The sequence below is a fragment of the Staurois parvus genome, unplaced genomic scaffold (assembly GCF_062004578.1).
Source record: "Staurois parvus isolate SC_StPar_1 unplaced genomic scaffold, SC_StPar_1.0 ptg001559l, whole genome shotgun sequence".
NCBI lineage: Eukaryota > Metazoa > Chordata > Amphibia > Anura > Ranidae > Staurois > Staurois parvus.
This window is the reverse complement of record NW_028319355.1, coordinates 18495-38854: the sequence shown is the minus strand read 5'-3', so window position 1 is coordinate 38854 and position 20360 is coordinate 18495. Positions and strand designations below refer to the sequence as shown.

At 44.0% G+C, this 20360-nt stretch overlaps 1 protein-coding gene across 1 annotated transcript in view; it reads left to right on the top strand.

Annotated features, from left to right (window-relative positions):
• The window catches only part of LOC149435292 (uncharacterized), a 36523-nt gene extending 22077 nt beyond the window's left edge, over positions 1 to 14446 (top strand). The window contains exon 2 of the mRNA XM_089662824.1: positions 11073 to 14446. Coding sequence (XP_089518950.1) covers positions 11073 to 12727 — 1655 coding nt within the window. The 3' untranslated portion in view covers positions 12728 to 14446. The remainder of the gene's footprint in view (positions 1 to 11072) is intronic.
• Positions 14447 to 20360: the final 5914 nt, after the last annotated feature.

Sequence of the window (20360 nt, the reverse complement as noted above, 5' to 3'; positions counted from 1 at the left end):
GGTTCTTTGGTTCTTCTTTCCTCTCTAGCATCCCATCCCAGCCCTATGTACAGTCATGGCCAAAAATATTGGCACCCCTGAATTTCCTTCCCATATTTCTTATGAGCTCTTCAGTTCTTTGGTTCTTCCTTCCTCCCCTAGCATCCCATCCCAATCCTATGTATAGTCATGGCCAAAAATATTGGCACCCCTGAATTTCCTTCCCATATTTCTTATGAGCTCTTCAGTTCTTTGGTTCTTCCTTCCTCCCCTAGCATCTCATCCCAATCCTATGTATAGTCATGACCAAAATATTGGCACCCTTGAATTTCCTTACAATCCCAATTATGAACTCTTCGGTTCTTTGGTTCTTCCTTCCTCCCCTAGCATCCCATCCCAATCGTCGCAAGTACAAATGTTTCATTTCCCATGTTTTTTTTCTTTTGTTTGTATTGATATGACACAAAAAGTGGAGAAAGAAAAAGCCAAATTTGACTCATTCCAGCAGCATAATTATTAAAAATAGTCCATGTTGACAGAGAGTGAAGTTCCACTTTAACTATCTCTGGTGAGAGAAGTACAAGCTCAGTGTTATTTCTAATTAAAAAAAAAAATGCTGATTTTTTTTGTTGATGGAAGTCCAGAGGAACGGAAAGTGAAAGAGGCTGAAGAGTTTATAAGAGTGGAGCCAGGAGACTGGAAAAAGCAGACACAACGCAGAGACCATGGCTGATGCTCTGAAGACGGGTATGACAACGTATTGTTGTAATTGGGGGATTATTGTAGGGGGGAATTATGGGAGATTCATGCCCAGTGCTTATGAGCTCTTTAGTTCTTTGGTTCTTCCTTCCTTCCCTAGCATCCCATCCCAATCCTATGTACAGTCATGGCCAAAAATATTGGCACCCCTGAATTTCCTTCCCATCCCTCTTATGAACTCTTCAGTTCTTTGGTTCTTCCTTCTTCCCCTAGCATCCCATCCCAATCCTATGCATAGTCATGGCCAAAAATATTGGCACCCCTGAATTGCCTTCCTATAACTCTTACGAACTCTTCAGATCGTTGGTTCTTCCTTCCTCCCCTAGCATCCCATCCCAATCCTCTGTATAGTCATGGCCAAAGTTATTGGCACCCCTGAATTTCCTTCCTATCCCTCTTATGAACTTTTCAGTTCTTTGGTTCTTCCTTCCTTCCTCCCCTAGCATCCCATCCCAATCCTATGTACAGCCATGGCCAAAAATATTGGCACCCCTGAATTTCCTTCCCATCCCTCTTATGAACTCTTTGGTTCTTCCTTCCTCCGCTAGCATCCCATCCCAATCCTATGTATAGTCATGGCCAAAAATATTGGCACCCCTGAATTTCCTTCCCATCCCTCTTATGAACTCTTCAGTTCTTTGGTTCTTCCTTCTTCCACTAGCATCCCATCCCAATCCTCTGTATAGTCATGGCCAAAAATATTGGCACCCCTGAATTTCCTTCCCATCCCTCTTATGAGCTTTTCAGTTCTTTGGTTCTTCCTTCCTCCCCTAGCATCCCATCCCAATCCTATGTGCAGTCATGGCCAAAAATATTGGCACCCCTGAATTTCCTTCCCATCCCTCTTATGAACTCATCAGTTATTTGGTTCTTCCTTTCTCCCCTAGCATCCCATCCCAATCCTATGTATAGTCATGGCCAAAAATATTGGCACCCCTGAATTTCCTTCCCATCCCTCTTATGAACTCTTCGGTTCTTTGGTTCTTCCTTCCTCCCCTAGCATCCCATCCCAATCCTATGCATAATCATGGCCAAAAATATTGGCACCCCTGAATTTCCTTCCTATAACTCTTACGAACTCTTCAGTTCTTTGGTTCTTCCTTCCTTCTTCCACTAGCATCCCATCCCAATCCTCTGTATAGTCATGGCCAAAAATATTGGCACCCCTGAATTTCCTTCCCATCCCTCTTATGAGCTTTTCAGTTCTTTGGTTCTTCCTTCCTCCCCTAGCATCCCATCCCAATCCTCTGTATAGTCATGGCCAAATATATTGGCACCCCTGAATTTCCTTCCCATCCCTCTTATGAACTCTTCGTTTCTTTGGTTCTTCCTTCCTCCCCTAGCATCCCATCCCAATCCTATGTATAGTCATGGCCAAAAATATTGGCACCCCTGAATTTCCTTCCCATCCCTCTTATGAACTCTTCGGTTCTTTGGTTCTTCCTTCCTCCCCTAGCATCCCATCCCAATCCTCTGTATAGTCATGGCCAAAAATATTGGCACCCCTGAATTTCCTTCCCATCCCTCTTTTGAACTCTTTGGTTCTTTGGTTCTTCTTTCCTCCCTAGCATCCCATCCCATCCCAATCCTATGTACAGTCATGGCCAAAATATTGGCACCCCTGAATTTCCTTCCCATCCCTCTTATGAACTCTTCAGTTCTTTGGTTCTTCCTTCCTTCTTCACCTAGCATCCCATCCCAATCCTCTGTATAGTCATGGCCAAAAATATTGGCACCCCTGAATTTCCTTCCCATCCCTCTTATGAGCTCTTCAGTTCTTTGGTTCTTCCTTCCTCCCCTAGCATCCCATCCGAATCCTATGTACAGTCATGGACAAAAATATTGGCCCCCCTGAATTTCCTTCCAATCCCAATTATGAACTCTTCAGTTCTTTGGTTCTTCCTTCCTCCTTTAGCATCCCATCCCAACCCTATGTATAGTCATGGCCAAAAATATTGGCACCCCTGAATTTCCTTCCCATATTTCTTATGAACTCTTCAGTTCTTTGGTTCTTCCTTCCTCCCCTAGCATCTCATCCCAATCCTATGTATTGTCATGGCCAAAAATATTGGAACCCTTGAATTGGCACAGAAGTCAGGTAACGCACCACTTTGCCCAGAAATTGTCGCAAGTACAAATGTTTCGGCATTCCCATGTTTTTTTTCTTTTGTTTGTATTGGTATGACATAAAAAGTGGAGAAAGAAAAAGCCAAATCTGACTCATTCCAGCAGCATAAGTATTAAAAATAGTCCATGTTGACTGAGAGTGAAGTTCCACTTTAACCATCTCTGGCGAGAGAAGTTCAAGCTCATTGTTATTTCTAATAAAATAAAAAAAAAAGCAGAATTTTTTTGCTGACGGAAGTCCAGAGGAACGGAAAGTGAAAGAGGCTGAAGAGTTTATAAGAGTGGAGCCAGGAGACTGGAGGAAGCAGACACAACGCAGAGACCATGGCTGATGCTCTGGAGACGGGTATGACAACATATTGTTGTAATTGGGGGATTGTTGTAGGGGGGAATTATGGGAGATTCATGGCCAGTGGAAAAAAACGATAACATGAACCTTTAATAGTCACATGGTTGGTGGGAAGGCGGATTTTCCCTTTATTTGGGTGCAATGTGAAAGTTGTAACGTTTTCTGAGTAATAATCCTCATGCACACGGGATGTTTTTACAGCTTCTATTTTTGGCTTTTGGCATTTTTTTCTACAGCCAGTAAGCTCCCCAGCATGTTATCCTGGGCGTTTTTTGGTTGGAATTAATGGGTTTCTAGAGTTTTCAGTTGTAAAAACGCTTTAATGCTGGTAAATGCGGCAAAACTTGGCGAACTGGCATTTTGGGGCATTTTTTTGTTAGCCAAAATTTTTTTTGTGTGTAAAAAATGCTAAAAACGCAGCTAAATGCTAAAAAATGCCATCACGTCACTTTATACAGCTAAGGCTATAAAACGCCCAGTGTGAATGAGGACATAAGAGTTTTTCAGTGGAACTACATAGTTACATAGTAATGCGGGCCATAGATGGGATGAAAAATGGCCGAAAATTGTGCGAAAAAAAAATCGGACGATTTTCGGATCGTTAGTGCAGTAATCGGTCAGCCGTTTTTTGTGATTTTTGCCCTTTTCGCGTATCGGTCCTGCTGGAAAAAAATCGGCCAAATTTGTTGTTCTGCTGATTTTCGCGGCAATGGTGGACAAATCTGCCGATCTTTTTCCAATTTTAAAAAATGCGCATGATCAGTGACATGAAAGAAGAAGGAAAAGAAGAAAAGGAAAAAATAGAATATGAATGAGAAGGAGAAATAGAATATGAATAAAAAGAAGAAATAGAATATAAAGAAGAAGAAGAAATAGAAGAAATAGTACATGCAGAAGTAGAAATAGAATATGCAGAAGTAGAAATAGAATATGAATAAAAAGAAGAAATAGAATATGAAGAAGAAGAAATATAAGAAATAGAATATGAAGAAGTAGAAAAAGCAGAAATAGAATATGAATAAGAAGAAGAAAAAAAAAGAATTTCAGTCCGATATTATATTTGACATTTAAAAGTATAGCAACATTGTATCTATTTGTATCCGAATAGAAACATCTGTAGCCGAAATGGATACAAATAGATACAATGTTGCTATACTTTTAAATGTCAAATATAATATCAGACTGAAATTCTTTTTTTTTCTTATTCTTATTCATATTCTATTTCTTCTTTTTCTACTTCATATTCTATTTCTTATATTTCTTCTTCTTCATATTTTATTTCTTCTTTTTATTCATATTCTATTTCTTCTTCATATTCTATTTCTTCATTTTCTTCATATTTTATTTCTTCATTTTATTCATATTCTATTTCTTCTTTTTATTCATATTCTATTTCTTCTTTTTATTCATATTCTATTTCTTCTTCTTCTGCATATTCTATATAATTGCCGGTCGTAACCGGGACGAAAATCAGCCGACCTTTTTTTACCAATGGGTGTAACGTCGGCTGATTGAACAACCGATTTTTAGTTTTTCTTAAAAAAAAAAACGTCCGGTTTTCTCCCCGTATATGGCCTGCATTAGTCTGGCTGAAAAAAGACAAAAGTCCATCCAGTTCAACCATTAAAAAAAAAAAAAAAAAAAAAGTTATGATCCTAGACCCACAGTTGATCCAGAGGAAGGCACAAAAACCCAGCAAAGAGTCAATTTGCTCCCGCAGGGAAAAATATTCCTCCCTGATCCCCCGAGAGGCAATCGGATATTCCCTGGATCAACTGTACCAATTTTTTTTTTAAAGTTTATTGAAAACAAAATACAGATTGACACAAGAAAATGTGCAAATGAAGTCCAACGCAAGAATGATCAATGTGGATGAACTAGACCACGACAGGGTTGTGCCTGTAATATTCAGGTATTCTGGTCAAGCGACTGAAATAAAGAGGCGCCGGCCTCCTACAGTAATGTCTCGAAGTGTGGATCTGTAGAGGAGAGGAGGGTATGTACAACGTCTAAGCAAACGTCAATGCTACAGGTTTGAGATGTTGGAGGTATCCGAGTGTGAATGTGGGAGTAAATTGTCGTGGGAACCCCTAATAGAGAGAAGGAGATGATGCTGTCAGCATGCCTATTGTTCTTCTGAATGATTATCTAAAACGTGTACAAGCATATGAGAGGAGAAGAAGAAGAGGAGAAAAGAGAAAAGCGAGAAAAAAGGAAAGAGAGAGAGAAAGAAGAAAAAAAAAGGGGGGGAGGGGGAGGGGAAGGGAAGCCCATGGGAAGGTTAAAGTAAGGGAGGGAGTGACTGCCAAAATTGTTTTATCATCAACACGGACAATAGCGGATGCGGTTGAAGTCTGAACTGTCATCAGTGTCAAGTGATTGTTGGTTGAACATGGGGGGGGGGGGGGGTGGGAGTATGATGACCACCATGGGGTCAAATGCAACTGAGTAACACCATCAGGAAGTCTAAGTCAATTCAGACAGATTGGTCCATGAGGGATCGATATGCAGGGGTAGTCAGAAAGTGGGTCCAACAGGAAAATGAAACGAACAAGATGTGCTTTAACTGCAGACTGTCAGCTTTAATTTGAGGGTATTTACATCCAAATCAGGTGAACGGTGTAGGAATTACAACAGTTTGCATATGTGCCTCACACTTGTTAAGGTGACCAAATGTAATGGGACAGTTGGCTTCTCAGGTGGGTGTTATTCCCTCATTATCCCAATTACAATGAGCAGATAAAAGGTCCAGAGTTCATTTCAAGTGTGCTATTTGCATTTGGAATCTGTTGCTGTCAACTCTCAAGATGAGATCCAAAGAGCTGTCACTATCAGTGAAGCCATCATTAGGCTGAAAAAACAAAACAAACCCATCAGAGAGATCGCAAAAACATTAGGCGTGGCCAAAACAACTGTTTGGAACATTCTTAAAAAGAAGGAACGCACCGGTGAGCTCAGCAACACCAAAAGACCCGGAAGACCACGGAAAACAACTGTGGTGGATGAGCGAAGAATTCTTTCCCTGGTGAAGAAAACACCCTTCACAACAGTTGGCCAGATCAAGAACACTCTCCAGGAGGTAGGTGTATGTGTGTCAAAGTCACCAATCAAGAGAAGACTTCACCAGAGTGAATACAGAGGGTTCACCACAAGATGGAAACCATTGATGAGCCTCAAAAAACAGGAAGGCCAGATTAGAGCTTTCCAAACGACATGTAAAAAAGCCTTCACAGTTCTGGAACAACATCCTATGGACAGATGAGACCAACATCAACTTGTACCAGAGTGATGGGAAGAGAAGAGTATGGAGAAGGAACTGCTCATGATCCTAAGCATTGCACCTCATCAGTGATCATGGTGGTGGTAGTGTCATGGCGTGGGCATGTATGGCTGCCAATGGAACTGCTTCTCTTGTATTTATTGATGATGTGACTGCTGACAGAAGCAGCCGGATGAATTGTGAAGTGTTTCGGGAATATTATCGGCTCATATTCAGCCAAATGCTTCACAACTCATTGGACGCTTCACAGTGCAGATGGACAATGACCCAAAGCAGACTGCAAAAGCAACCAAAGAAGTGGAATGTTCTGCAATGGCCAAGTCAATCACCTGACCTGAATCCGATTGAGCATTTCACTTGCTGAAGACAAAACTGAAGGGAAAATGCCCCAAGAACAAGCAGGAACTGAAGACAGTTGCAGTAGAGGCCTGGCAGAGCATCACCAGGGATGACACCCAGCGTCTGGTGATGTCTATGCGTTCCACACTTCAGGCTGTAATTGACTGCAAAGGATTTGCAACCAAGTATTAAAAAGTGAAAGTTTGATTTATGATTATTATTCTGTCCCAAGTGGGAGACACATATGCAAACATATGCAAACTGTTGTAATTCCTACACCGTTCACCTGATTTGGATGTAAATACCCTCAAATTAAAGCTGACAGTCTGCAGTTAAAGCACATCTTGTTCGTTTCATTTCAAATCCATTGTGGTGGTGTATAGAGCCAAAAATGTTAGAGTTGTGTCCATGTCCCAATATTTATGGACCTGACTGTATTACAAATGAACTGGTGGTCTTAATGACGACTCACTCTTTTATATAAACAGTATGTCCTTATGGATAAAATATATGTCCTATTCAAGTATAAATGATTTCTCTACTAACTCTTGGATAAGGACCATAGAAATCTGTGAATACATTTGGTTTCTCATTTTTCTGATATATGAACTGTATTGGGATGGCTGATTTCCTTTGGAAATATAGGAATGACCCAACTCACAAATCATCTTATATTTTATCACTTCAAACTTCAGTTGAGTGGGATGCAGTACCCAACTTTATCGAATAGATTTTGGTGTGTGGAAATATACCCTTGATAATATTTCCGTTGATATAAGCCACTTTGTATCTTAAATGAACCAAGTCTTTTACCTTACATTGGATATACAGATGAAGGATATGTGACATAGAAAAGCTTCAAGTTACTAGAACTATTGTGTGATAATTAGGGTAAACAGCTTGGACTGGATTCTAACCTCAGGATTCAATAGCTGATGTCACGATCGCGGCGTCAGACCCCAGACCTTCTCACCAAACTCGTGACCGAAGGACCGGCCGATCTAAAACCACGGTGTGACGTGCGTAACAATACCACAGACAGCTGCACCCTGCACAACGATTTTCCAGCTAAGGGACTACAATCTGTGCCTGCAGTCTGAATGCGCTTGTTACTGGGTCGGGTTAATTACGCAGCTAACCCTCTACTGCCACCACCCCTTTTTGCACAGAGAAAGGGGAAACTCTCGTTATCAGTTAATACACGGTCTGCAGGCCCGTTATACAGAGATTAAAACAAACAGTAGCGTCTTTTCAAAGGCAGGGATTCGTAAATTGCAATTAAGAACTATAGGAACAGTTCAACACTTTCAGAAAGAAAGATTTATTACTAAAAGAGTCAAACAGGTGCAATAAAACTAATATTTACAAAGAAGATGTAACTAAGATATATATACATATATATAAAAAAACCACAGCACAGCAAAGAGATAATAGGAAGGAAGTTAAAGGGTTAAGTTACTTGCCAGTACGCCTTGGTTTGTAAGCAGATCCACGTTGCAGAGCGAAAGGGTCTCCCCAGGTGGTATATTGATGGTAAAATTGGGAGATGTGTTTAGCTTAACCCTTTAGGCCTGCTAGCCTGTGTTTTAAAGTGCCCCAGCAGGGGGGGGGGTGGCTCTGGGTAACTGGCCAATACCCTGTTAGGGAGGGATCGTCGGGTGCATTAAAACCAACAGCTTCATAATCCAGGATATGAAACATAGGGGACAAACTGACTTGAGGAATGTTCAGTTAATTCTGTCACCTAGCTGTTAGGTTTTATGAGGTTAGAATCTCTTTCAAGTCCCGGGAACAACTACCTTATCTCTGTTACGAGGTGAGAGTTTACATACGTCTGTGGACAATCAGGCTCTGTCTCTATGGGGGGGCTTTGTAGCTCTGGGCCCCCTGCTGCTCTACCTGCCAGTGACTTTTTAAACACACACACATCTGTCACTGAACCTCTCAGGAAGGGAGGGGGAAGGAGAATAAAGGATAAATGAATGCTTTAAATAAAAAGGGGGACTCTGCGTCCATTTCTGATGAGCAAGGTTGCTACAGCTGATTGTGACAGTTCCGAGGTTTTGTTTGGTGATCACACATCTTCCAAGGTTTTGGAAGAAATAAAACAATAAGGATTTCGACTCACGATTGTCACTTTGGTAGGGTGTTTCATCACTTGCAGAAATTCAAATAGTGGTGTTTAACCTCATTGTATCTTAAACAAGTTTCTTCCACTCATTGTTTTTTGTAACTTCCTAGAAGGTCACTTGAAATCAACCAAGGATGTTAACCCGTGAGTCAGCTAGGATTCCCAATTTGGGATAATATCATTTTACTTAATAAACAGTCCAAAAGTCATCACAATACATTAGTCAATTTTTTTTTTGTTCAACAGTGGACGGGGAAATCACTCCCGCTGATGTAATGTGTTCTGAAAGTGAAAAGACTTCGATGCCGCCAGAATGCACTGATCGGTGCTGCTAGTTATAGTCGGTGGTGCTGATCGTGCAGAAATTTTCCTAGAGGCTGATTGTACAGAAGTCGATCGGTAGACTTCTGTACATGGATCAGAATTCAACCGGTCTCCAATGATCCCCCCACTGAGGCAGAGGAATTGTGATCCATGTATGGCCGCCAAAGAATAAAAATATCCTTTTTGTGTGCATAAAAACATATGAAATGGAAACATTTAATTAAAAAAATGTTCCTTTGTCCTGAGGTTTGTGTCTTTAAGACTGTCGGTTGTGGCGCAGTATTTGTTATTTTGTGAGTACGAGGACTGTGGTATATGTGTGCAGTGTATACAGCATCCCCTTCAGACCCTCCCACTGACCAGCCACAGAACTTATTTCTCTGTTCTTTCCCAGGGTGCCCCATGTCTTTCATCATCCCAGTGTGGCTCACATTCTGTCATCCTGCTTTGACTTTTTAATTGTAAAGCCAGTAAGATTACTTGTTATGAATATTGTTAATATTGTCATTGTTTATATAGTTTAGAGGCTAAGTTTGCCTTTAAAAACATATATGTCCTCTGCCCTGCTGACCCCGCGTACACTGCCACACTGACCCCTCTCCACTCCCCTTCTGACTGCCCATCCACTGCCCTGCTGATCCCCTGTACACTGCCCTACAACTGCTGAACTCTGCCCTTTGCTCTGATAATTCCTTTCCTCTGCCCTGCTGACCCCCTGTACACTGCCCTACAACTGCTGATCTCTGCCCTTTGCTCTGATAACTCCTGTCCTCTGCCCTGCTGACCCCCTGTACACTGCCCTACAACTGCTGATCTCTGCCCTTTGCTCTGATAATTCCTGTCCTCTGCCCTGCTGACCCCCTGTACACTGACCTACAAACTGCTGAACCCAGCAATACACTACCATACTGACCCCTGTCCTCCGCTTTGCTGACTGCCCATCCTCTGCCCTACTGACCCCCTGTACACTGACCTACAAACTGCTGAACCCAGCAATACACTACCATACTGATCCCTGTCCTCCACTTTGCTGACTGCCCATCCTCTGCCCTACTGACCCCCTGTACACTGCCCTACAACTGCTGATCTCTGCCCTTTGCTCTGATAATTCCTGTCCTCTGCCCTGCTGACCCCCTGTACACTGGCCTACAAACTGCTGAACCCAGCAATACACTACCATACTGACCCCTGTCCTCTGCTTTGCTGACTGCCCATCCTCTGCCCTACTGACCTACAACTGCTGATCTCTGCCCTTTGCTCTGATAATTCCTGTCCTCTGCCCTGCTGACCCCCTGTACACTGCCCTACAACTGCTGATCTCTGCCCATTGCTCTGATAATTCCTGTCCTCTGCCCTGCTGACCCCCAGTACACTCTGCTACTGATTCCTGTTTTTGCATGCTGCCCTGCTGACCTCCTATCCTCTGTCCCCTAACATTTTTTACTGCACCCCCATATAAGACCAGCTAGATCCAACCCTGAATCCCACCATATTCAGCTATCATTGGCATCCCAGTGTTTGATACCCCACCTTTTGAACTTAGTTTTGTTTGTTCCCCAATTACCCCTAGTTTGAAAGGGGAATGGTAGTGGGAGCCAATGACAGGTATTAGAAGGCTCTACTGCGTTTCTCACAAATTAAATGGGAGGGTGGGGTTTGGTTCATTTTAGCCCACCTCACCATAACCTGTTGGGTTGTTCTCCTTTGTATAATTTTCAGTGTTTGGTGACTTCTTATTTTTACCGTATAAAGAAGTTGTCAATAATTGTTTCTTGATTTTATAGGTAAACAAGGAGTTCTTTCTATGGTAGAAGATTGTAAAAAGTCTCTACAACTGAAACTAAACAAGTACTTGAGCAGCAAAAGCAAGGCTGGATTCCTGACCATTTACAAGATGAACATGCAGCGTGTGAAGCACCAGAAGATATGGGAATATGGAACACCAAAGGCCGATAAGAAAAACAAAGTGATCATGATGGTTGGGGAAACCGGATCTGGTAAAACAACCCTGATTAACACTATGGTCAACTGTATCTTTGGTGTGGATTGGAAGGATGACCATCGCCTCCAACTAATTGAGGAGAGTAGTGAGAGGACTCAAGCTCACAGCCAAACAACCAGTGTCACCATCTACCAGATCAACCACGAAGATAACTTCCAAATCCCGTACTCCATAACCATCATTGACACTCCGGGGTTTGGAGACACCAGAGGGATAAGCTACGATGAGAAAATCATGCAGAAGATAAGAGAATTTTTTTCCAAATGCAAATTTACAGAAATTGATGCCATTTGCTTTGTGGTCCAGTCTACTTTGGCTCGGTTAACTCCAACACAGGCGTACATCTATGACAATGTTTTGTCTATATTTGGTAATGACATCAAGGATAATATAGTCTTCTTCACAACCTTTGCCGAAGTCCAGGAACCAAACGTCCTCTCGGCAATTGTGGAAGCTGACGTTCCCTGTGCCAAATCTAAAGATGGAAAACCTGTGTATTTTAAGGTCAACAACAGCATGGTGTACGCTAATAACCACTCCGATGACATGGATGACTATGCGTGCATGACTCATGAAATACAGTGGATGATGGGAATGGCAAGCATTAAGGAATTTCTTTTAAACTTTTTGCCTGGAATAGCCAGTAAAAATTTAAACTTAACAAAGAAAGTTTTAGCAGAAAGACATGCTTTGGAGGTAGTTTTGGATGGACTTGTCCAAAAAATTGAGGAGGCAATGTTTAAACAGCATGAACTGGAAGAAACCCAAAAAAATCTGCATGCACACAAGACGGATATTGAAAAGAACGAGCATTTTCAATTTGAGGTGACAGAAACCGTAAAAAAAAAGATAGAGTCTGAGAATGAATACTCAACCAACTGTCGTGAGTGCAACTCTACATGTCACCGAGACTGCCTCGTGTATTTTGACTCCCTGGTTTATTTTTGTGAAGTTTTTAATATGAAGGGAAATTGTCGTGTGTGCGGACATAAGTCTGCCACACACTTTTCAGAAGCATCTTACTGGCAAACTCTCGTGAACAAAAAAATTAAAAGTTATTTTGAAGTAAAAGAAAGATATGAAAAGGAGGAGAAGAAGACGATGACCCCGGAAAAGGTTCTCCAAAAATTGAAGGATGACATTAAGAAGGCAGAGGATGAAGCCCAGGATCTTATTCAGAAGGTTGCCAAGATCCTCAAACGTCTCCAGGAGATCGCCTTAAAGCCCAACCCGATGTCTGCTGTGGATTACATCCGGCTACTCATCGAAAAAGAGGGGATGGAAGGAAAGAGTGGATTCATGGAGAGAATTAAAATGCTGGAAGAAGCCATTAAAAAATGTAATATTAAAAGTAATATTCAATGTCAAGGAGCAGGTGCCAGCTTTGACACAGTTGTCCATCAGGATAGTCCCAAAAAGAGAACAGATAGAAAGTAGGTGGGAAAATATATGTTTATGCCTACAGCTACTTACTGTTTTTTTTTTCTTGACCAATACAAAAAAAAGTAGAGCAAATATAATCAGTGAATTGGTGGACAGGCAAAGCTCATAGTATTTAGGCGCATTCAATTTGACTTGTTCTCTTTGAGACGTTGACTGCCCCGTTGTATGCTGTGATTTTATGTGATAGAAGGCCTAAATGCTATCTTGAGTCTGGGTCCAATGTCAATTATTTAGACCAGGGGTGGGCAAACTTTTTGACTTGAGGGCCGCAATGGGTTCATATATTGGACCCGGGGGCCGGACTAGCTGCTGGCCGGCCCAGCCACTGCCATGCCATCCATAGTAAGTATAGTAATATTCCCCCATAGTAAGCATAGTAATTAATCCCCCATATAGTAATTCATCCCCCATAGTAATTCATCCCCCATAGTAATTCATCCCCCATATAGTAATTCATCCCCCATATAGTAATTCATCCCCCATAGTAATTCATCCCCCATATAGTAATTCATCCCCCATATAGTAATTCATCCCCCATAGTAATTCATCCCCCATAGTAATTCATCCCCCATATAGTAATTCATCCCCCCTATAGTAATTCATCCCCCATATAGTAATTCATCCCCCATAGTAATTCATCCCCCATATAGTAATTCATCCCCCCTATAGTAATTCATCCCCCATATAGTAATTCATCTCCCATAGTAATTCATCCCCCATATAGTAATTCATCCCTCATAGTAATTCATCCCCCATAGTAATTCATCCCCCATATAGTAATTCATCCCTCATAGTAATTCATCCCCCATAGTAATTCATCCCCCATATAGTAATTCATCCCCCCTATAGTAATTCATCCCCCATAGTAATTCATCCCCCATAGTAATTCATCCCCCATATAGTAATTCATCCCCCATATAGTAATTCATCCCCCCTATAGTAATTCATCCCCCATATAGTAATTCATCCCCCCTATAGTAATTCATCCCCCATATAGTAATTCATCCCCCATATAGTAATTCATCCCCCATATAGTAATTCATCCCCCATAGTAATTCATCCCCCCTATAGTAATTCATCCCCCATATAGTAATTCATCCCCCATATAGTAATTCATCCCCCCTATAGTAATTCATCCCCCATAGTAATTCATCCCCCATAGTAATTCATCCCCCCTATAGTAATTCATCCCCCCTATAGTAATTCATTCCCCATATTGTGTCAGTTCACTTACCTTTGCTCTGCGCGTTCCTCTCGCCGTGTTCCCGCGCCGTTCCGGTCTTCAGGGCGGACTGTGAGAGGAGAGGAGTTCGTCACGCTGCCCCGCCTACATCCTGACAGCCAATGTTTGCCACGCTCCGCGGGCCGGATTAAAAGGTCCGCCGGGCCGTAGTTTGCCCATTGCTGATTTAGACCCATCTATACATGAGCCTAAGTGGGTTAACATACCACTCCACCAAACGATGTGCCTACTTGTATATCCCGGAATTGATTTTTTTTTACTTGATTGTATAATCTTTTAAACCTTTCTACTATCAATACTCCTTGTTGGTCCTGAAGAACCGGATGAAACCGTGAAACGCGTAGACCTACGTTCAAGGGCATACAGTAATGCATTGGAAGATTTATGATATTCGTGATTTTATCTTATGTACAATCTGACATCATGTCTACATTTTAAAGATATATATTTGAATAAAATTGATTCTTTTATACACGTCCCAGCCACTTTATTAGGTCCACCTTGCTAGTACTGGGTTTGACCCCCTTTTGCCTTCAGAACTGCTTTAATTCTTCATGTCAAAGATTAAACAAGGTGCTGAAAACATCAGAAATAAATATCTAGGGAGAGACGGACAGTTATAAGAGGTGGTCCAAGGAAAGTCTCCTATTCCAAACTCCCCACCTAGCGTGCAAAATGGATGCTGCTGATTGGAGGTTAGTATATTCCACCCATAGAGAAGAGTGTGGAGTTGGGAGGTAATTTGTTCTCTGGGACTTTTATCCCCTACAGAGAAGGGAGGGGGTCCATGTCTGAAAATATTTCTTGGCCTGGTCTCTCAAAGACAAGGCGAGAGTTTCCATCTGTTGAATGTCACAAACCTTAGTAAACCAGTTCTCTACACTTTCCATTGGGTCCACCTTGCTAGTACTGGGTTGGACCCCCTTTTGCCTTCAGAACTGCCTCCATTCTTCGTGGCATAGATTGAACAAGGTGTTGGAAACATTCCTCAGAGATTTTGGTCCATATTGACATGGTAGCATCACACAATTACTGCACATCCATGGACCGTGGATACAAGGCTGGATGGATCCATGCTTTCATGTTGTTTATGCAAATGTTGACCCTACCATCTGAATGTTGCAGCTGAAATCCAGACTCCTCATGCCAGGCAATGTTTTTCTTATCTTCTATTGTCCAATTATGGTGAGACTTTTGCGAATTGTAGCCTCTGTTTCCTAATCTTAGTGGTTGGGAGTGGCACCTGGTGTGGTCTTCTGCTGCTGTAGCCCATCTGCTTCAAGGTTGGATGAGTTGTGCATTCAGAGATGGTGTTCTGCATAGCTTGGTTGTAACAAAGGGTTATTTGAATTACTGTTGCCTTTCTATCATCTCTAACCCCATTCTCCTCTGACCTCTGACATCAACAAGGAAATTTCTTTCACACAACTGCCGTTCACTGGATATTTTCTCTTTTTCAGACCATTCTCTGCAAACCCTAGAGATGGTTTTGTGTGAAAATCCCAGGAGATCAGCAGTTTTTTAAATAATCACACCAGCCCGTCTGGCACCAATAACCATGCCACGTTCAAAGTCACTTGAAGGAATAATGCCCCACTGTTGTTGTCAGTGGAAGGAATAGTACTCCATCATTGGTGTCAGTGAGAGGAATAGTTCCCCATCATTGGTGTCAGTGGGAGGAATAGTGTCCCATCATTGGTGTCAGTGGGAGGAATAGTGCCCCATCATTGGTGTCAGTGGGAGGAATAGTGTCCCATCATTGGTGTCAGTGGGAGGAATAGTGCCCCATCATTGGTGTCAGTGGGAGGAATAGTGTCCCATCATTGGTGTCAGTGGGAGGAATAGTTCCCCATCATTGGTGTCAGTGGGAGGAATAGTGCCCCATCATTGGTGTCAGTGGGAGGAATAGTGCCCCATCATTGGTGTCAGTGGGAGGAATAGTGCCCCATCATTGGTGTCAGTGGAAGGAATAGTTCTCCTATCCCTGGTGTCAGTGGAAGGAATTGTGCCTTGTATCAGAGGGAGGAATAGTGCCTCAGGAGCAAAGTAAAGGGAAACTGCAAGCTGCATCTGCCTGCAGGCCACAGTTTGTAGCAGGTACGTAACTATAGGGGTTGCAGTTGCAACCCGGCCTCATGCTCCAGGGGGCCTTTGCGGCCTGTTGTACACCAGCATAGGAGGGGTGGTGCGGGCGACAGCTGCAGGAGGAAAGTGGAGGGCATCAGTTCCTCTATAAGTCGCCAATCCTATCCAGGTCCTGCTGCCAGGTCTGTGTGCAATGTCCAGCTTGTCCTACAAATGCCTAAGGAACTCCCGCACCACCTCACTGATATGCTCCGCATTCATTTGCCGATCAAACTTCGCAGTGCTCAGCACTGTGTGAGGGAGCACTGGAGGGAGCAGGGTGGGGATGGAGGGGGGGATTGGGACATGATGGTCTGGTAGTGCGGGAGAGGAGCCGACAGTAACCAAGGGCCACCTAGGCCTGTGACAGCATGGTCGGGTTAATATTAACCCCGCCCCACTCCCCTGAGCCCCCCCTTTCCGTGAGCCATATACGGTCAGTGGGAGGGAGGAAAGAGGAGGTGTCATGAGGGATTAGAGACTTGTAACCCTGCCCTCTGTCACTGAGCCAGCTCTGCCCTCCTGTCCCGGAGCCTTACACCTGTCAGTGGGTGGGGTAAAGAGGACCTGTCTTGGGGGAGGGGATTAGAGATTGGTAACCCCACCCCCCTGTCCTTGTGCCTACCCCACCATCCTTTTCCTGAGCCATACACCAGTCAGTGGGAGGGGTATAGAGGACCTGCCTTGGGGGAGGGGATTAGAGATTGGTAACCCCACCCCCCTGTCCTTGTGCCTACCCCACCATCCTTTTCCTGAGCCATACACCAGTCAGTGGGAGGGGTATAGAGGACCTGTCTTGGGGGAAGGGGATTAGAGATTGGTAATCCCACCCCCCTGTCCTTGTGCCTACCCCACCATCCTTTTCCTGAGCCATACACCAGTCAGTGGGAGGGGTAAAGAGGACCTGTCATGGGGAAGGGGATCCAGAGAAGGCTGAACTACAAGCCCAGAAGTGGGGGGGGAGGGAAAACAAAGTTTTACTTACACCCGACTACCGTCTATGACTGACCTCCAAGAGTGGGGGGTGTTAAGGAACAATATTTTATATATGATATATATATATATATATATAAATATATAATATGACCCCCCTCAATCTTTGACTGACCCTGGGGGTGTATTCATACCTGGTAATACTCCCCCAATGACAATAGAGTTTATATGTGACCAGTGGCGTAACTACAGGGGTCGCAATTGTGACCCGACCCCATGTTCCATGGAGCCCATACAGCACCCCTGTGCACATTAATAGGAGGGGCAGTGGGGGCGGCATATAGAGGAACCGACGCCCTCCATTTTCTTCCTGTAACAGCGGCTGCAGGAGGAAAATGAAGGGCATCGGTTCCTCTACATACCGTCCCTCCTATCCAAGTCTTGCTGCTCCCCAGGATCAGAGGGAAGGGCCCCAGCCAGGGGTAGGGGGGCCCTTCATGGTTTCTTGTACCAGGGCCCTGAAGGTTCTAGTTACACCACTGGTTTAGAGACCACTGGTATAAATGATACTCTGCAACCACTGAAGGAGCCTTATGCCAGTACAGCTATTGAGCGGGAAATTATTGACTTCGAAAGGAAATATCGTTGACCCTGTAAAATAACTGATCATCCGTTGAGTAATGGGGAATGGATATATTCTTGAAATGGGTGGAAGAAGACAAGTGTATAAACTGAGGTGCCTTGATATGGGTTTGCATTTAGACTAAGGGCTAGAGCAGCAATGGGCAAACTACGGCCCGGCGGACCTTTTAATCCGGCCCGCGGAGCGTGATACATTGGCTGTCAGGATGTGTGTAGGCGGGGCAGCGTGACGAACGTGAGGGGAGCTAGGCTCCTCTCACAGTCCGCCCTGAAGACCGGAACGGCGCGGGAACACGGCGAGAGGAACGCGCGGAGCAAAGGTAAGTAAATTGACACAGAGGGGGACTTACTATAGGGGGGATGAATTACTATATGGGGGATGAATTACTATATGGGGGATGAATTACTATATGAGGGATGAATTACTATATGAGGGATGAATTACTATATGGGGGATGAATTACTATATGGGGGATGAATTACTATATGGGGGATTAATTACTATATGGGGGATGAATTACTATATGGGGGATAAATTACTATATGGGGAATGAATTACTATGGGGGATGAATTACTATGGGGGATGAATTACTATATGGGGAATGAATTACTATGGGGGATGAATTACTATGGGGGATGAATTACTATGGGGGATGAATTACTATGGGGGATGAATTACTATGGGGGATGAATTACTATAGGGGGGATGAATTACTATATGGGGGATGAATTACTATAGGGGGGATGAATTACTATAGGGGGGATGAATTACTATAGGGGGGATGAATTACTATGGGGGATGAATTACTATATGGGGGATGAATTACTATGGGGGATGAATTACTATATGGGGGATGAATTACTATATGGGGGATGAATTACTATATGGGGGATGAATTACTATATGGGGGATGAATTACTATGTGGGGGATGAATTACTATGTGGTGGATGAATTACTATATGGGGGATTAATTACTATGCTTACTATGGGGGAATATTACTATACTTACTATGGATGACACATACACATCATTCATCTACTCTTGGTCCGGCCCCCGGGTCCAATATATGAACCCATTGTGGCCCTCAAGTCAAAAAGTTTGCCCACCCCTGGGCTAGAGCTACCCGGGAGGTTTTTATGTGGCCCCATAATTATAGGGTTAGCAAATGATCCTGACTCAGATGGAACAAACGGCTCTCAATGAAATAAGTCCCAGACCAACGATGCTCCGACCATGCTCCACGCCATCGATCAGTACAAAATACGACACGCTGCTCACTCCCAGTGATTGATCCATGAATGAGCGACCAACTATCTCCTCTGTAACTCTAGACCAGGAGTCTCCAAGCTATGGCCCTCCAGGTGTTGAGGAACTGCAAGTCCCATGAGGCCTTGCAAGACTCTGATAGCCACAGGCAAGACTCCCAGAGACAGAGGCATGATGGGACTTGTAGTACTTCAACAGCTGGAGGGCCGTAGTTTGGAGACCCCTGCTGTAGAACAACTCAAGTGTGTTAAATCTGACATACAAGAAAACAGTGAAAATGAGCAGATGAAATGCATATATGTCAGCAAGGCCGGGACTAGGGGTGGGCAGGAGGAGCGGCTGCCCTGGGCACTGTGGTATCATGTGACCCTGGGGGGAGGGGATTTGTGTTGGGAGGGGGAATTGGGGGGGGGGGGGGCAGCTGGGAGCAAGAACTGTTCTAGGAGGGGAAATTTGGGGAGGTGTGCTAGGAGTGGTGATTTGTTGGAGTGTGGCTTCCTCGTGCGGAGCGATGCGTCTCAGCCAATGGTCCCCTTTTTCCGGCAAGTCTTCCAGTGCTCTGCCAAGGCGGGTATTAGAGCTCAAAGACAATCCTTCCCCTGTCCCTCCCTCTCCAAGCTCCTCCTCCTCACCGGTGATTGCCTGATTTGTAGCAAAGGGAAAACACACAGGCGGCCAATCACCGGCGAGGAGGCGGAGCATGGAGAGGAGGAGCCAAGTGGCAGCGTGAAGATCGAAGAAGCTGATCGGAGTGAGGGACCAGCCAGAGCCAGTGAATAGAAGGAGAGTGGCTGGAGAAGGAAGACAGCTGATTGGTAAGATAAGCAGCCGGGATCTGGGCAGAGCAGATGGTGCTACTGCAGCCAGGTATGCTGGCTGTGGATTGGAGAGGGAGGGAGGGAGCCTGGGCTGGAGCAGGGGTCAGCAATGTAACCATCATTGGTGTCAGTGGGAGGAATAGTGCCCCATTATTGGTGTCACTGACACCAATGATGGGACAGTATTCCTCCCACTGACACCAATGATGGGACAGTATTCCTCCCACTGACACCAATGATGGGACAGTATTCCTCACACTGATACCAAATGATGGGGAACTATTCCTCCCACTGACACCAATGATGGGGCACTATTCCTCCCACTGACACCAATGATGGGGCACTATTCCTCCCATTGATACCAATGATGGGACACTATTCCTCCCACTGACACCAATGATGGGACAGTATTCCTCACACTGATACCAATGATGGGGCACTATTCCTCCCACTGACACCAATGATGGGGCACTATTCCTCCCACTGATACCAATGATGGGACACTATTCCTCCCACTGACACCAATGATGGGGCACTATTCCTCCCACTGACATCAATGATGGGGCACTATTCCTCCCACTGACACCAATGATGGGG